The sequence below is a fragment of the Pteropus alecto genome, unplaced genomic scaffold (genome assembly GCF_000325575.1).
Source record: "Pteropus alecto unplaced genomic scaffold, ASM32557v1 scaffold3, whole genome shotgun sequence".
In the NCBI taxonomy this organism is placed as follows: Eukaryota; Metazoa; Chordata; class Mammalia; order Chiroptera; family Pteropodidae; genus Pteropus; species Pteropus alecto.
Window position 1 is genome coordinate 44,628,931 of NW_006442484.1, and position 13,035 is coordinate 44,641,965.

Here is a 13,035-nt window from a genome sequence, read left to right on the forward strand (position 1 = left end):
TTGGACAATATGTAACAGCTCGATAGAGTTATCTAATGCTGATTTAGAAAAAAAAAAAAAATGATGCTAAATAGAGTCTCTTACAAAAGAATGTTAACAGTTCAAGCAATCTAAACTGTTTTCAAGGGCACACCACGACAAGCCTCCAAACCACCAAGCTCTGCCTTGTCTTCAGTTACTAAGAGAGAAAGAAACTCTCCTTACCACCATCCCTGATGGCTGTGGATCTCAGCTTCGGAATTCAAGCCTGGAACAGTCCTCCCAAGCCGGGTGGTCCACCACCTCCAAAGCTGCCACCGCTGCTGCCGCCACCGCCACCACCACCACCACCACCACTGCCACCTCCTCCGCCAAATCCGCCACCTCCACCAAAGCCACCACCACCACCACCACCAGCTCCTTTAGGTTCTGCAGGGAAAGAAAACACAATCTTTTCACATGTATGAAAACACCACCAGAGTATTCCACCAGGCCCGGCCCAAGAAAACAATAACGATAAAAGCTGGGCCTATAGTGGACAACTGGGATTTCATTAAAACGCAGGATTTTAAGGATTCACTCAACAGTAGTCTTAATATTTTAAAAATTCTTTGCAATCTGAAACAGTACAAAGATTTTGTTTTATTTTGCATTTGTTTCCAAAATAGTGAATGCAGACAGTTATAAGTACTGAAAGAAACTAAAACAGGCTGATGAGATAAAGAGTGCATGGAAAGGCTAGGATAGATGGGTGCCTGGGGATGGCTCTTTTAAGGACGTGATGTTTGAGCTGAGGCTAGCCATGGAAAGAAACAAAAAAAAACCCCAAAACAAAAAAACAAAAAAGAAAGGAAGAAGAGAGAAAATTATTACGAAGTATCCTATCTAACCTTCAGGGTTATTTCCCATGTCTTTGAGCTATTTTACAACAACCCTGTAAGTTGTAGAAAATTGATAACAATGCAAATGACATTTGTCCATAGAAATGCAAATTGGTTGTGATCAGTAGAATGCAACTGATTATTGACCCATTTTGCTCCTCTCTATAAATTCATTTCAGCATTTATCAGCCTATATATGTGTGAAACTTTGAATAATTCTCCTTTGAACATCACATTCCATTGATTAATGGGTTAAAGAAAATCTTCGATATATGTTCGCTTTATATCTATATGAGAGTCAATGATTATACCTCTTTAAAAAATTGTGTATTAACAATTTATTAGTGTAAATATGTTTCATGAGCTTAAGCATTGTTTAAAGTTCTACCCCCAGAAAACCTCGTTGAGTTTTTGATGAGTATTACATGAGACCTACAAATTAATTCAGGAGAACTGACACTTTATAATATTTAGACTTTAAGGAAACATGGCATATTTTCCCATGTCTTCTGATTTATTCTGTAAAGTTTTGTATTTTTCAATATATGAGTTACACATGTTTCTTGTTAGGGTTACTTCGAATACGTTTTTATTTGGTGAAATTGTGATGGAGATGTTTTTCCTACTGAATTTTGTGATTGGTTTATTACTGATGTCAGGAATTTCATTTGATATCTAATAAAATATTTTGCTATATTTTCTAAATTAAAATCTACAAAAAATTTGTTATCTTGGATTTTCTAGTAGATATAATGGTTTGTAAATAATAAAGGTTTGCCCTCTCTTTTCTATAGTTGTATCTTATCTTATTTCTGTTTTATATAAGTAATAACTTTGATGACTGAACTTCCATGACAATGTGAATTATTTTTTTGAGTTTATTTATTTTTTATGGTTACATTGGTTAACAAAATCCAATAAGTTACAATATAAATTATTAATGTTGCTAAAGAAAAACATTTTGTCTTTTATGAGAATGCCTCTACTGTTTCAAAATTATATACTATTGGTTTGAAATAATTTTTTTTCTTCATTCTAAATGTTCGTAGTCAGTAAGGATCCTCCTATTTTAGTTTTTTAAGACTTTCTTATGACATGAAATTTAATCAAATGTCAGTTCAGGATCTACTGAAATGATTATGTGGTTTTCCTTATTTGATATGGTAAGTTTATAGACTTTCTAATATTAAATATGAGATAAATCTTGATCTTGGTAAATTACTCTTTATTATACTTACTGAACTATTATTATTTTTTGATGTTTTAGTATTCTCTCATCTATGATCATAAATGATCTATCTATAGTATGATTTCTTACTGACATTTTGGGTCAGATAATTCTTTGTTGTGGGCGGCTGTCTTATTCTCTGTAGAATGTTTACAGCATCCCTGGCCTCTACCTACTAGATGGAACCCCTCCCTCACCAAGTTGTGACACCTAAAAATGCCCCGGACATTGCCACATGTCCCCTGGGACTCTGATATACAAGCTTTCTTTTTGTGCATATGCTGCCTTTGTTGAATTTTGACATTAGGATCATGCCAGGCTGATTATACCTATCGGATAGCTTTCCGTCTCTTCCTATGTTTGGGAATGAATGACTTACACAGCACTGGAATTAGCTCTCTCTTAAAATCTGAAAGAATTTACTGGTAAAATCATCTGGCCCTAAAGTTTTCTAGAGAGAAAGTAATTCGATAAAGTTTTCAGCTTTTTCCTTGCTCAATGGGGCTTCATGAGTGAATTTTGATACATTTATGCTTTTCTTAGAAAATTAATTTCTTTAAGATTTCAAATGATATAGCATATGACTTCATTGTAGCGTCCTTAATTTTAGAACATCTGTTTTGAATCTCTATCTGCTTTCTGGGTTCTTTCATTCGTTTGTTTTCTTTTTTCTGGATTAGATTTATCATGTCTTTGTTAGCTCTGTATCTTTTCTAGGTGTGGCACTTTTGGGATACTTATGGGAGTTCTGCTGATAGAAGAAATAATCTGATAACAAGCTCACAATAATGACTTCACCTAAAAACATAAATCAAATTACAATAACAATTTCTTGAAATGTATGCAAAATTGCTTCCAGATAAAATTGGAAATTGTTACTAATTTGAATTATTACCAATAATATTGATAATGTCCTTGTCATTCAAACATTATTCATTAATGGATGGTACATTTTGGAATACTCCATTGACATAGGACACCTTTACATAGTATTAAACATTCAAAGAGAGAAATCACTATCAGACATCATACATAAGTGTATCTTTCAGTAGAGAAGCTAAAGTAGTTGAAGATAGCTAACTAGCTCCAGGTGACTTCATCAGTAATTAAATTGCAGGACAAGGCTGACTTCAAGAGTTATATCATGCATAACCATGGTCAAGATTTTGATATAGAGTCCAAGGAGGTTTCACCTGCAAACAAATACAAAACCATGGCTGACTTTGCCACTTGCAAAGAGCTTGTGACAAAAGTATTGGTGTCCAATTCAGTACATGACAACAAGGGCATGCATTGGGTTGCATCCTGTATCTACCAAGCAAAGTACATCACTGAGCAGCTGGAAGGGAGAAGAACTAATACTTATTTCCATTTAATGGGAGGAGAAGTGGACCTTGAAGAATATAGTGAGTTTTCATTTGTGGATTCAGACTGTCCAGTATCTTTCACCGTCTAGGGAACTCACATTCACCTCCCTGAAGACTGGCCTCCCATTCGTAGTGGAGAGAACTACTGGGCTCTGTCCTGGAAGTGGCTATTTGTGGAGTTTCTCTGGCCCTGCAGGCACCATGACTCGATGGTTGTTGGACCAAGGCTGCCCAGATGTAAGTGACTCTACAGGGATCACCACGGGAGAATCTTGTGACGTGGATCAGGAGGACTAACGGATTGATTATACAATAACTGTGACAATTTTCTGGGCATTTTGATCTAGAGGTAAAACTGGGTCAAGGGTCAAAGACCCCATAGTCCCTTTCTGAGGTGTGGTGCATTCTCATTTGCACCACCTTGCCTGGTAACAGAACAGCACTTAAAGGCCTTTGCCTTGATCTTCCTCTTTTCCATTTACCTCCCACACCCATGTTCTCATGTAACCTAGATCCTTCTTCTCTACCTATTAGGTAGTTTTCCTAGAACTTCCTTAAGCCCTTCTTCCCCTCCACTTGGTTAAAGTCCTGCATCATTAGTCACTTATTAATTTCCTATTGAGTCCAAATGGGATCTGTGGTCTAGGATGAATTCTGGAAACATCTGCCTGGCATAGGAATGTGAGGAGATCGTCTCGGGGCCTGATTATTAACTACCAGTCGATTCTAGTTATGTATAATTTTTCGTTCTGTTGTTAAGAAATAATATGTAGCCCTGTGTGGTGGGTACTTGCTTGTTTATACACACCCTGCCTTGTTCCAAAAAGTATCTCAGACTTACAATGGATAGATAAGCAAGGCTGTGATCTCATCTGCTCTTTCGCCAAGTTCCTCATAATCATATCTTACATTTGAGTTTCACATTCCAGACAAGGAAACACTTTTATAAGCATTATCTCATTTGATGCTCACAACAAACTTGTGAGGACAGTAGAACAGGTATTAATTACCATATGCATTTTACAGATGAAGACAATAAGGCTTGGAGATAGTAAGTGATGGATGTGTCAGGACTCGAACCCACATCCTTTGATTCCAAGACTATGAATCTTTCCATATTTCATGCTGCCTTTTGATCTGTGATTCAAGGAGCAAAGGGTTAACTTCCAGAAAGCGTCTGAATAATTCAGAGAACTGCTGCTGTGTGTGTCTTAGACAAAGAATTATTATACTGGCTTCCTGCAGCATTAGAAGGAACCCAAACCGGAGCCCTCACACAATGAGTGATACAGTCCCTTATTCTGCTAGCTTTGCAGCTGTTGCTAAGCAAAAAAAAAAAAATTGGGGGGGGTGGGAAGGGTAGGGTAGGCTCTAAACCATTTATCTCCACAGAAAATAACTTTTTCACTTACTGTCCAATATTGGTGCACTTCTGTCATTGGTAACTGTCTTCTTTAGTTTCTTCCCTTTGTTGATGTCAGAGAGAAGAGCATTTCTCCCAGCCTGCTCTGACTTATTCAAGGTAGGTTTTTCTGTATTGGCCTGAAAGGAAACCATGCAAACTCATATTTATCTCTTGAATTAAAATCATGTACTACACCACTGAACAGGGACAGCTAGAGAGAGTATCAGAGGCTCATTATTAAGGTTCTTGGCGATAGACTGTAAATTCTCCACAAATTTTAGACCCGATGTCATTCTTTTTAAGACCCGAACATTTGGGAGCAGATGCAGCAATAAATTACACTCATTTTTAATGCAGGAAGAGTCAGTTCCTGATAAAAGTCCCTGAAAATTCAGACCATTGTCTGGCCATAAGCAACAGAGCCAGGGGTGGATGTTGAGAGCAGAGAAGGGACGAGAAAGGAATTTTAAGTCTGAGAAGATTCTGCAGGATACCATAAGGCTTCATTTTCTAGAATGTGTCCTGAAGAATAACTTCTCTTTCCTATCTTTTAGAACTAACCTGATGCAAGGAGAAAATTGTCTCCAGTAAAAGAGTCAGCTGTATTATTTTTAATTCACCAAAGTTTTAGAAAATTATTCCCTTTGTTAACATTGCTGAAGTTTATTTTTTAATTTAAGGGAGATTTGAGGTATAATTTACATATAGTAAAATCATCCTTTAAGTGCATAGTTCTATGAATTGTGACAAACATACACTCATGTAGCCACGACCACAATCAAGATGTACAAAATTTCCATTACCTCCCAAAAGTGTCTTCATGTCCCTTTGGCCTAAGGTGTTTCTGATTTTCATCTCTTTGAAAGCTTAGCACACAGAGATTGCAGAGCAGACAAAGATGCTGCTTAAAAATGTTTGGGTACTATATTTTCAGAATTCCTGGGAAAGATCCTTACTATGAAATTGGGCTCTTGTTTATTCAGGGTTATTTTAGGGGGTGAGGATACTAAGAGCCTGGCATACATACTCAGAAGTAGGCATGCACCTGTGCCTGTCACGCTTGGAAACTAGCTTGGTCTGGCCTGGCCCCAGGTAGAGTCTTTCCGGCAGACCTGAGAGTTCATCTTGGCTGACCCTAGCCCTTCAAAAAGGATCTGATTTTAGAGGTGCTAGTGAGGGCCACAGTAGGTTGTCCTGGGAGAGTTTAGCTTGATATCTCAACCCAGCTATTTACTATAGTTAGAGGCAGTTAGAGGCAGAGAGAGAGCTAAGAAAAACCGTGAAGTAGGCTACAAGGAATCTGTGTGTTAAGCTGGAAGGGTCTTGAAATTATTAAATTATTATAAAGTATTGCTCGTGATAATAACAGTTAACACTTATATAGCTTTTACTAAGAGCCAGACACTGTTTTTAGCACTGTGTATTAATTCATTTAATCCTCATCAACCCTGTAAGTCATTATTTTCATTCTAGAGACAAAGAAACTAAGGTACGGAGAGGTTAAATCATTTGCCCCAGTCAGCCAGCTGGGAAGAGGAAAAGCTAGGATTCAAACCCTGGCTCCAGTCTGACTCCAGAGCCCTCCCCGCTGGCAGGGTAAATGTGGGATCTAAAATGGCCCTTCCACGAACTGAGAAGATGTTAAAGGGTACAAACTTGCATCTAGGAGATGAACTAGTTCTGGAGCATAATAATTACAGTCAACAATGCTGTAGTATAAACTTCAAAATGACTAAGAGGCTGGATCTTAAACGTTCTCACCACGAAAAAGAAATGATAATTGTGTGATGTGATATATTAGCTAAAGCTATGGTGCTAATTATATTGTAACATATAAATGTATCAAATCAACACATTGTACATCTTAAACTTACAAAATGTTATATGTCAATTATATCTCAATTTAAAAAAGTTAATAAATAAAACGCCTCTTTCCCATTAGCCCCAGCAATACCCTGAAGCAAGCCCATTAGGAGCTTGTTGGCAGTCAGTTCCAGAAACGCTCTTTGTATAGAATTTGCTTTTGCTAATGGGATCGTCCTCTACTGCTCTGAAACTTGTTTCTACAACTTAACAACATACCTTGGACATCTCAGAAAGAGCTTTTAGAATTATCTACTGTCTTCGTTGTAAGGATTAAAAAGCCTGAGGCCCAGAGAGGTTAAGCGATGTGTCCACATCAGATCTCTTAATAGTTTTCGGTCAGCAACCCTCACCAGCCTCCTGTTCTGCCTCCAAATTTATTTTGATACCTGCCCCCCGCAGATGCTAACTTCTGTCATGGGGCAGTCCAGGGCCCCTAAGTGTGCTTGTTCCATAGGTGGTGTCCTATGGTGGCCACCAACCCACCTTTTCCTTTTCTCATCTCTATATGCTATTTCTCCATGATCTTGCTTTTAGTCAAGGAATTACAGATAGAAATGAGTTGATGGGATAAATCAAGGTTTCCCAAACTTCAATAATTCTGATACAGCTCTCATGATTTTGGTCATCATGTCATGCTACCTGTGTTATTACTCATTTAATGTTTTTCATTAAGTCTGCTTACTATATTATTTACTATACTATTTTTCAGAGAAGATTTTATTTTAAATTAATTTACCATTAACCCCTGGGTGTGCTAGTTATAATTTTAAAACACATTAAAATAAACACATGAGCATTAAAATTTAAAAAAATTAAGGCATGTACTATCCAGCAGTGGTATACAACCTGCCTTTGGGGGAAATATAAATTAATCCAATGTTAGCCAGATCAAAGCTTTTCAAACTTACCTAAGTGAAGGACTAATTTTTAAGGAAAATTTCCAATCTATCATGGACTGATACTTTTGTAAAATTACAATGAATTATTAGAAAAATGAATCAGTAAAAGGCACACAATACAATCTTAGAAACAACAGACATAACACTACTCTCAAACTGCTATAAGAGTTTCCGAATGCTTACTCTATATTTCCGTACTTATCTCTGTGGGAGCTGTAACCAGCAGTTGGAGGACCACACCTTAAATAGCAATGAGCTAAGTAATGGTCTGTTCTTCCAACTAGGTTCCAACCTTAGATGGGCTATATATATGTGTCCCATGGAAGCCTGGGCAAGAGAGTTTTCTTCTCTGAGCCTCAGTTTCCCCAAGTGAAAAATGGAGGCCCATCACAGGGAGGCCCCTTAGTGGCAAAGGTTTCACAGGCTGGGGGAGGCTTTTGTAATGGGACATGGCTGGGAGCCCTTCCCTCTCACCACATGGAGGGTTGCTGGCTTCCTGGAAGAGGGTCCACTAACTTCTAAGGATGGGTCTATCAAGGACCAGGATGAGCCCAAAGAAAAAGTTCCTTTGGAAAGTTGGCATCTAAATGCAAGGATAGATTTAAAGGTGGATGTTAGTGTATGGGAGGTAAATCAGGGGTATGGGGGATGGGCGTGATATTTGTCAAAAATAGAGAGTGGGAAGAAAGAGCGGGGGAAAGTCAGGAAAAAAGAAAGAAGTCTGGAGGACACTTGAATGGATGCATTTGCAGACAGAGACCTGGGGCTTTTAGACTGTCCTGCCCCAAAGTTAAAACCTAGAAGTTGAGGCCATGTGAATGGAAACAGTGCAGGCCCTGCAGAACTGCTCCTGCAAACCTGTCTCGGGCCAGCATGTGGGAAGGAAAAACAGGACACTTCCCTTGATGGAACCAGGCCACATTCCACGTGCGTACTCCATGCACTGCAAGAGACCTTAGACAATAACCCCTTTGCGCTACATTCCCTACAGCTAAGAGGCTGGCTTACTCCGGCGCCTGGAAAGCTTGCCATATTGTATTTAAGCCAGAATGCAAATACATTTAAAACAAATACACGTGTGCCGGGTTCGACTTCATTTGGCTGCTTCATGCGTGGATAACAAATGGTATGGAGCCACTCACCAGAGCAAACGTGGGGGGCGGCGGGGGCGCTGGCGGGGGAGGGACAGGCATCTTGGACAGTTACGCTTTCAACAATCTTGCTGATAAATCTGTAAAAACAAAACAAAAGGAAATACAACATGGTTAGACTCCTTACGTTAGACTCCTTAGTAATAATGCTCTGTTCTAGGTGTCCCCCTTTCCTATCAAAATGACAGCTATTCACATCAGCCAACTTTTATAAGAGGTGAAATGACCTTTACAACATTGCTAAAATGACCTTTACAGTCCTTGCTGCTGCTCCCAGTTCTGGAGGACCCCAACAGGGTAGGTTTCTGAGACTAAGTGCCTAAGATACGGGAAGCAAAACCCAGCACCTCATGCTGCCCAATTCCACCACCACCAAAGCAGGTCGGGGGAATGACACGTGCAAGGTCCCTGGGCCTGTGGCTCGAGAAGCTAGCTGGAAGGTTATCGTGATGTTGCTAGAAATGTATCTCAGCAAAGTGATGTTCAAGTGGCTCCTGTTCCTCACTCATTTCCATGACAAGGTCCCTTCTTGCGCTCCTACTCCTGCTCACTCGGAGCCCAGCTGTTTTCTCTGTGCAGAGATTCCTGACATTTGCCTGGGTCTGGGTAAAACAAACGTGAATCTCTTTCTGTTCTTATGGCCGACCAGGGAAAGGAGACGGGGGTAAGGTAAGGTAGGCAGGAAAGACAGGCGAGGGACTAGATTCCTATCTTTGTGCTACCTGGCATTTCCTTGTAGGATCTAAGTGCGAAAAAAGAGGAGAAAAAAGAGATGACTTAAACCTATGATAGGACTCCAGGGCTGTTTACTAGAAATATGCTTTATTAGGAAAGCTTCCTGTACCATGTGATTGCTCTGGGAACAGAGGGAAGGCCAGACTCCGCAGCTGGGTGGGAGGGTTGGGGGAAACCCTGGTGGGTGGCAGCAGTGACAGAGGCAGTGGGCAAACATCAGGGGCTGAAGGAACAGTGGTAAGCCAGTGCCCTAGGAGTTACACCGGCCACGAACCCTGGCCTCAAACCCCTCCCCTTACCCCGTCCTCAGAGTTCCATCCCTGGGTCTCGTCCCGCCAGGTCCCAGCCCTGGCAATGTTTCACCCACTCACTCACTCTAAGTAATCCCAGCATCTCCCACCAGTCCTTGCTGCTGCTCCCAATGTGGCCCCTAATCAGCAGCATAGGCATCACCCAGAGCTGTCAGAAACATCAAATCTCAGCCCTGCTCCCTGCCACTGAATTTGTTTTAGCATTTTAACAAGATCCCTAGGTAATTCGTATGCACTAAAATTTGAGAAGCCTGGTTGTAGAGACTGAGCCTTAAACCAGTGGGCAGCCTGGAACACTGACCACCTGAGTAACCCCGTTTCTATGGAACATGTGTCCTGAGTTTCAAACAGCAGAATTATCTTCCTTTTATTCTCAATAATCTCTTTAATTACAGAAAACAATTTCTTAGACTTTAAATTTAGTTAATGTGGAAAACTTACAACTTGAAACAAATAAGTCCCATTAAAGTTTTGCTAGATGTCTCTCTGGAAACAGAACTAGAACGGAAAAGCTAAAAAGACGTAGCCAGACTTGTCAAAGCTGCTGGAAGACAGGAATTAAGACTGTTTGCAATAGTTTTGTTCAAAGTGGGCCGTCTAGAAAATGAAATTTTAAAAACTCAGCAGCGGCAACAGCAGCTCTCATTCGTTGACAGTCAGTTGGATCCAGGGCACGTTACTTATATTGTCTCTAAATTTTACAGACATTGCAAACTAGCATGTTTCTGTTAGTTTTACAGAGGACACTGAAACTCAGAGAAATTAAGTAACTCACTAAAAGACCCACACAATTCATTCAAATCAAGTCCTTTAGATCCCCGCTTTTCAGATAAGCATGTTTAGGTAGCTAAAGGGCTAACTAGTACTACCGTTCATCTGTAAACTAGGTCAGACTCTGTTTTTCAATAAGAGATCGTCTCAGACAAGGATTCTTTTAAAATGTGTTCCTTAAATTGGTTTTCTGCATGACACCAATTAGCCATTTGTGGGGCCACGTGGACAGTGTGAGCAGGGTCGAGTGCCTGTGTTAAGAGGCCTATAAAGGGGGTTCTCCAGCTGCAGGAGGCACCATCGGAAGCCACAGAGTCAGTGTGTCCAAGGACCAGAAGGAAGGACAGGATTCAGGTTCGACTAACTGTGAAAGGTGCTGTGGCCAAAGCAATGGTATTAACAGACCTGGAGGAAGCAGCTCAACAAGGAGGTGGTGTGGCTGGGATTGCCCAAAGGGCCCAAGAGACCAGCTCCGTGGAAAAGATCATCCATGTGCTTGGTGGATGAAACGCCCTGCAGCACTCGAATTCATTGTGTCAGAGTGCATATTCAGCAGCTGTTATCCTAACACTGAGGAAGAAGTGGCATCTGGTCAACCACCAGGAACCTCTCTTGGGTTAGGTTCTCATCAGTCAGTCTGGTAGCAAAGATCATATTGAACTTCTGTCCTCTACCTCGTAGAGGCCAGACTGTGGGATAGGGACCCTTTTATCGGACTGCTCTCCTGCAAGGCTTCTTTAATCTAATTATATTACAATTTTCTGTTGTTGCCATTATGGTTCTGACTATGCACTAAACTGACTTATAAAATAAACCTCTGGACCACAGAAGCTCGGTCTTCCCCTCCTCGCCACCTCAGATAAACGACGGGGAGAGGATCTGTGGGTGAGTGCTCTCACCTCTCTGAAGGTGATGCAGACCTAAGTACATTTAACAACACAAGGTTCAGTGTGCTGACCCCTGTGCAGTTGAGAATTCATATTTAACATATGACTCCCCCAAACCAAAACTTAACTTCTAACAGCCTACCATTGACTGGAAGCTTTACCGATAACACAAACAGTAAATTAATGTATATTTTGTATGTTAGATGTATTTTATATTGTATTCTTTAGTAAAGAAGCTACAGGGAAGAAAATGTTATTAAGAAAATCATAAGGAAGAGAAAAATCCATTTACAGTATTTATTGAAAAAAATCCACATCTAAGTGGGCCTTCGTTGTTCAAACCTGTGTTGTTCAAGGCTCAGCTGTGCTCCTGCCTCCCCTGCACTGCCTTCCTTGCCCCGCTACCTCTCCTCCAGACAAACCCCTCCCATGCCCACCTCAATGCTGAAAGGTGATTACAGAGGCTTCCATGGTCTCTTTGCTCCTTTCTGGCTGAACAACTGCTTTATATGGACTTGTCCAGGCTGGGGCCTTAAGAGAAGTTTGCGAGAAACTCTAGACTCCAATCCTGCCTTACCACACGGGTCAAAGACCAACCTCATGTCCCTCATGCCAGGCCTACACCATGCCTACTTCTTCCCATCAGACTGTGAAGTCCTCCAGGTCTCCCTAATACCTGGCACAAAGTAGGTTTCTTGCTAAATATGTGTGGAGTGCAAGAGACAGGTTGTCACACAAACAAGCCATGTGCTGGCCATCAGAACGGCTTCCAGCATCAGCCCTTGTGAATTCTGAGGTTTGGGGAAAGAATCAGCCCTATGTTAGGGGAGCTTGCTAGCATTACATACTTGGACTGTCAGCCTCCAACTTGGCCAGTGGAGCGGAACTCAAGGCCTTGGGAAAGCCCTGGCTCCCCTCCTCTCATGGAGTTAACAGCCCACATCCGAACCAGAACTGGGCCTTACTGAAATGCCTCAACAGCAGCCTAGACCCTAACGGATCATGCATTCCTAACCTGGATCCTTACACCCACAGGGTCTGTGGATCAAATTCAGGGGTTTGTGAACTTGGATGGAAAAAAAGGACATATTTATTTCTCCTAAGCTCGCATTTTCTTCAATTATGAATGTAGGTCACAAGTCCCAGTACCTGACTTGAAATATTTTTACCTATAGTTTTTCACACAATATTTTCTCATATTACAATTGTTATAGATCTCTTTTGAAATTATGGCAATGTTTTTACATCTATTACTCGATCTTGTACATATTTCAATATAACTAGTTTCCTTGGTAATCCTTTATATTTTGTTTTGTGCATTTAACAACAGTTCAAGAGGAATCCTTTGGGCTTTATCTGAAACTAGTGTGGTCTATGGCAGGGGTCTCCAACCCCAAAGCCATACACTGGTACCAGTCCATGGCCTGTTAGGAACCAGACCGCACAGCAGGAGGTGGGCTTTGGGCGAATGAGCAAAGCTTCATCTGTATTTGCAGCCGCTCCTCAGTGCTAGCATCACTGTCTCAGCTCCACCTCAGATCATCAGGCATTAGAT

General features: G+C 40.8%; 1 protein-coding gene across 1 annotated transcript in view; it reads right to left on the reverse strand.

Moving 5' to 3' along the window:
- The window catches only part of WIPF1 (WAS/WASL interacting protein family member 1), a 108,825-nt gene that overhangs the window by 14,468 nt on the left and 81,322 nt on the right, over positions 1-13,035 (reverse strand). Inside the window, 3 exon segments of the mRNA XM_015596695.2 lie at positions 205-408; positions 4,868-4,997; positions 8,768-8,856. Of these exon segments, the coding sequence (XP_015452181.1) occupies positions 205-408; positions 4,868-4,997; positions 8,768-8,818 (385 nt within the window). The 5' untranslated portion in view covers positions 8,819-8,856.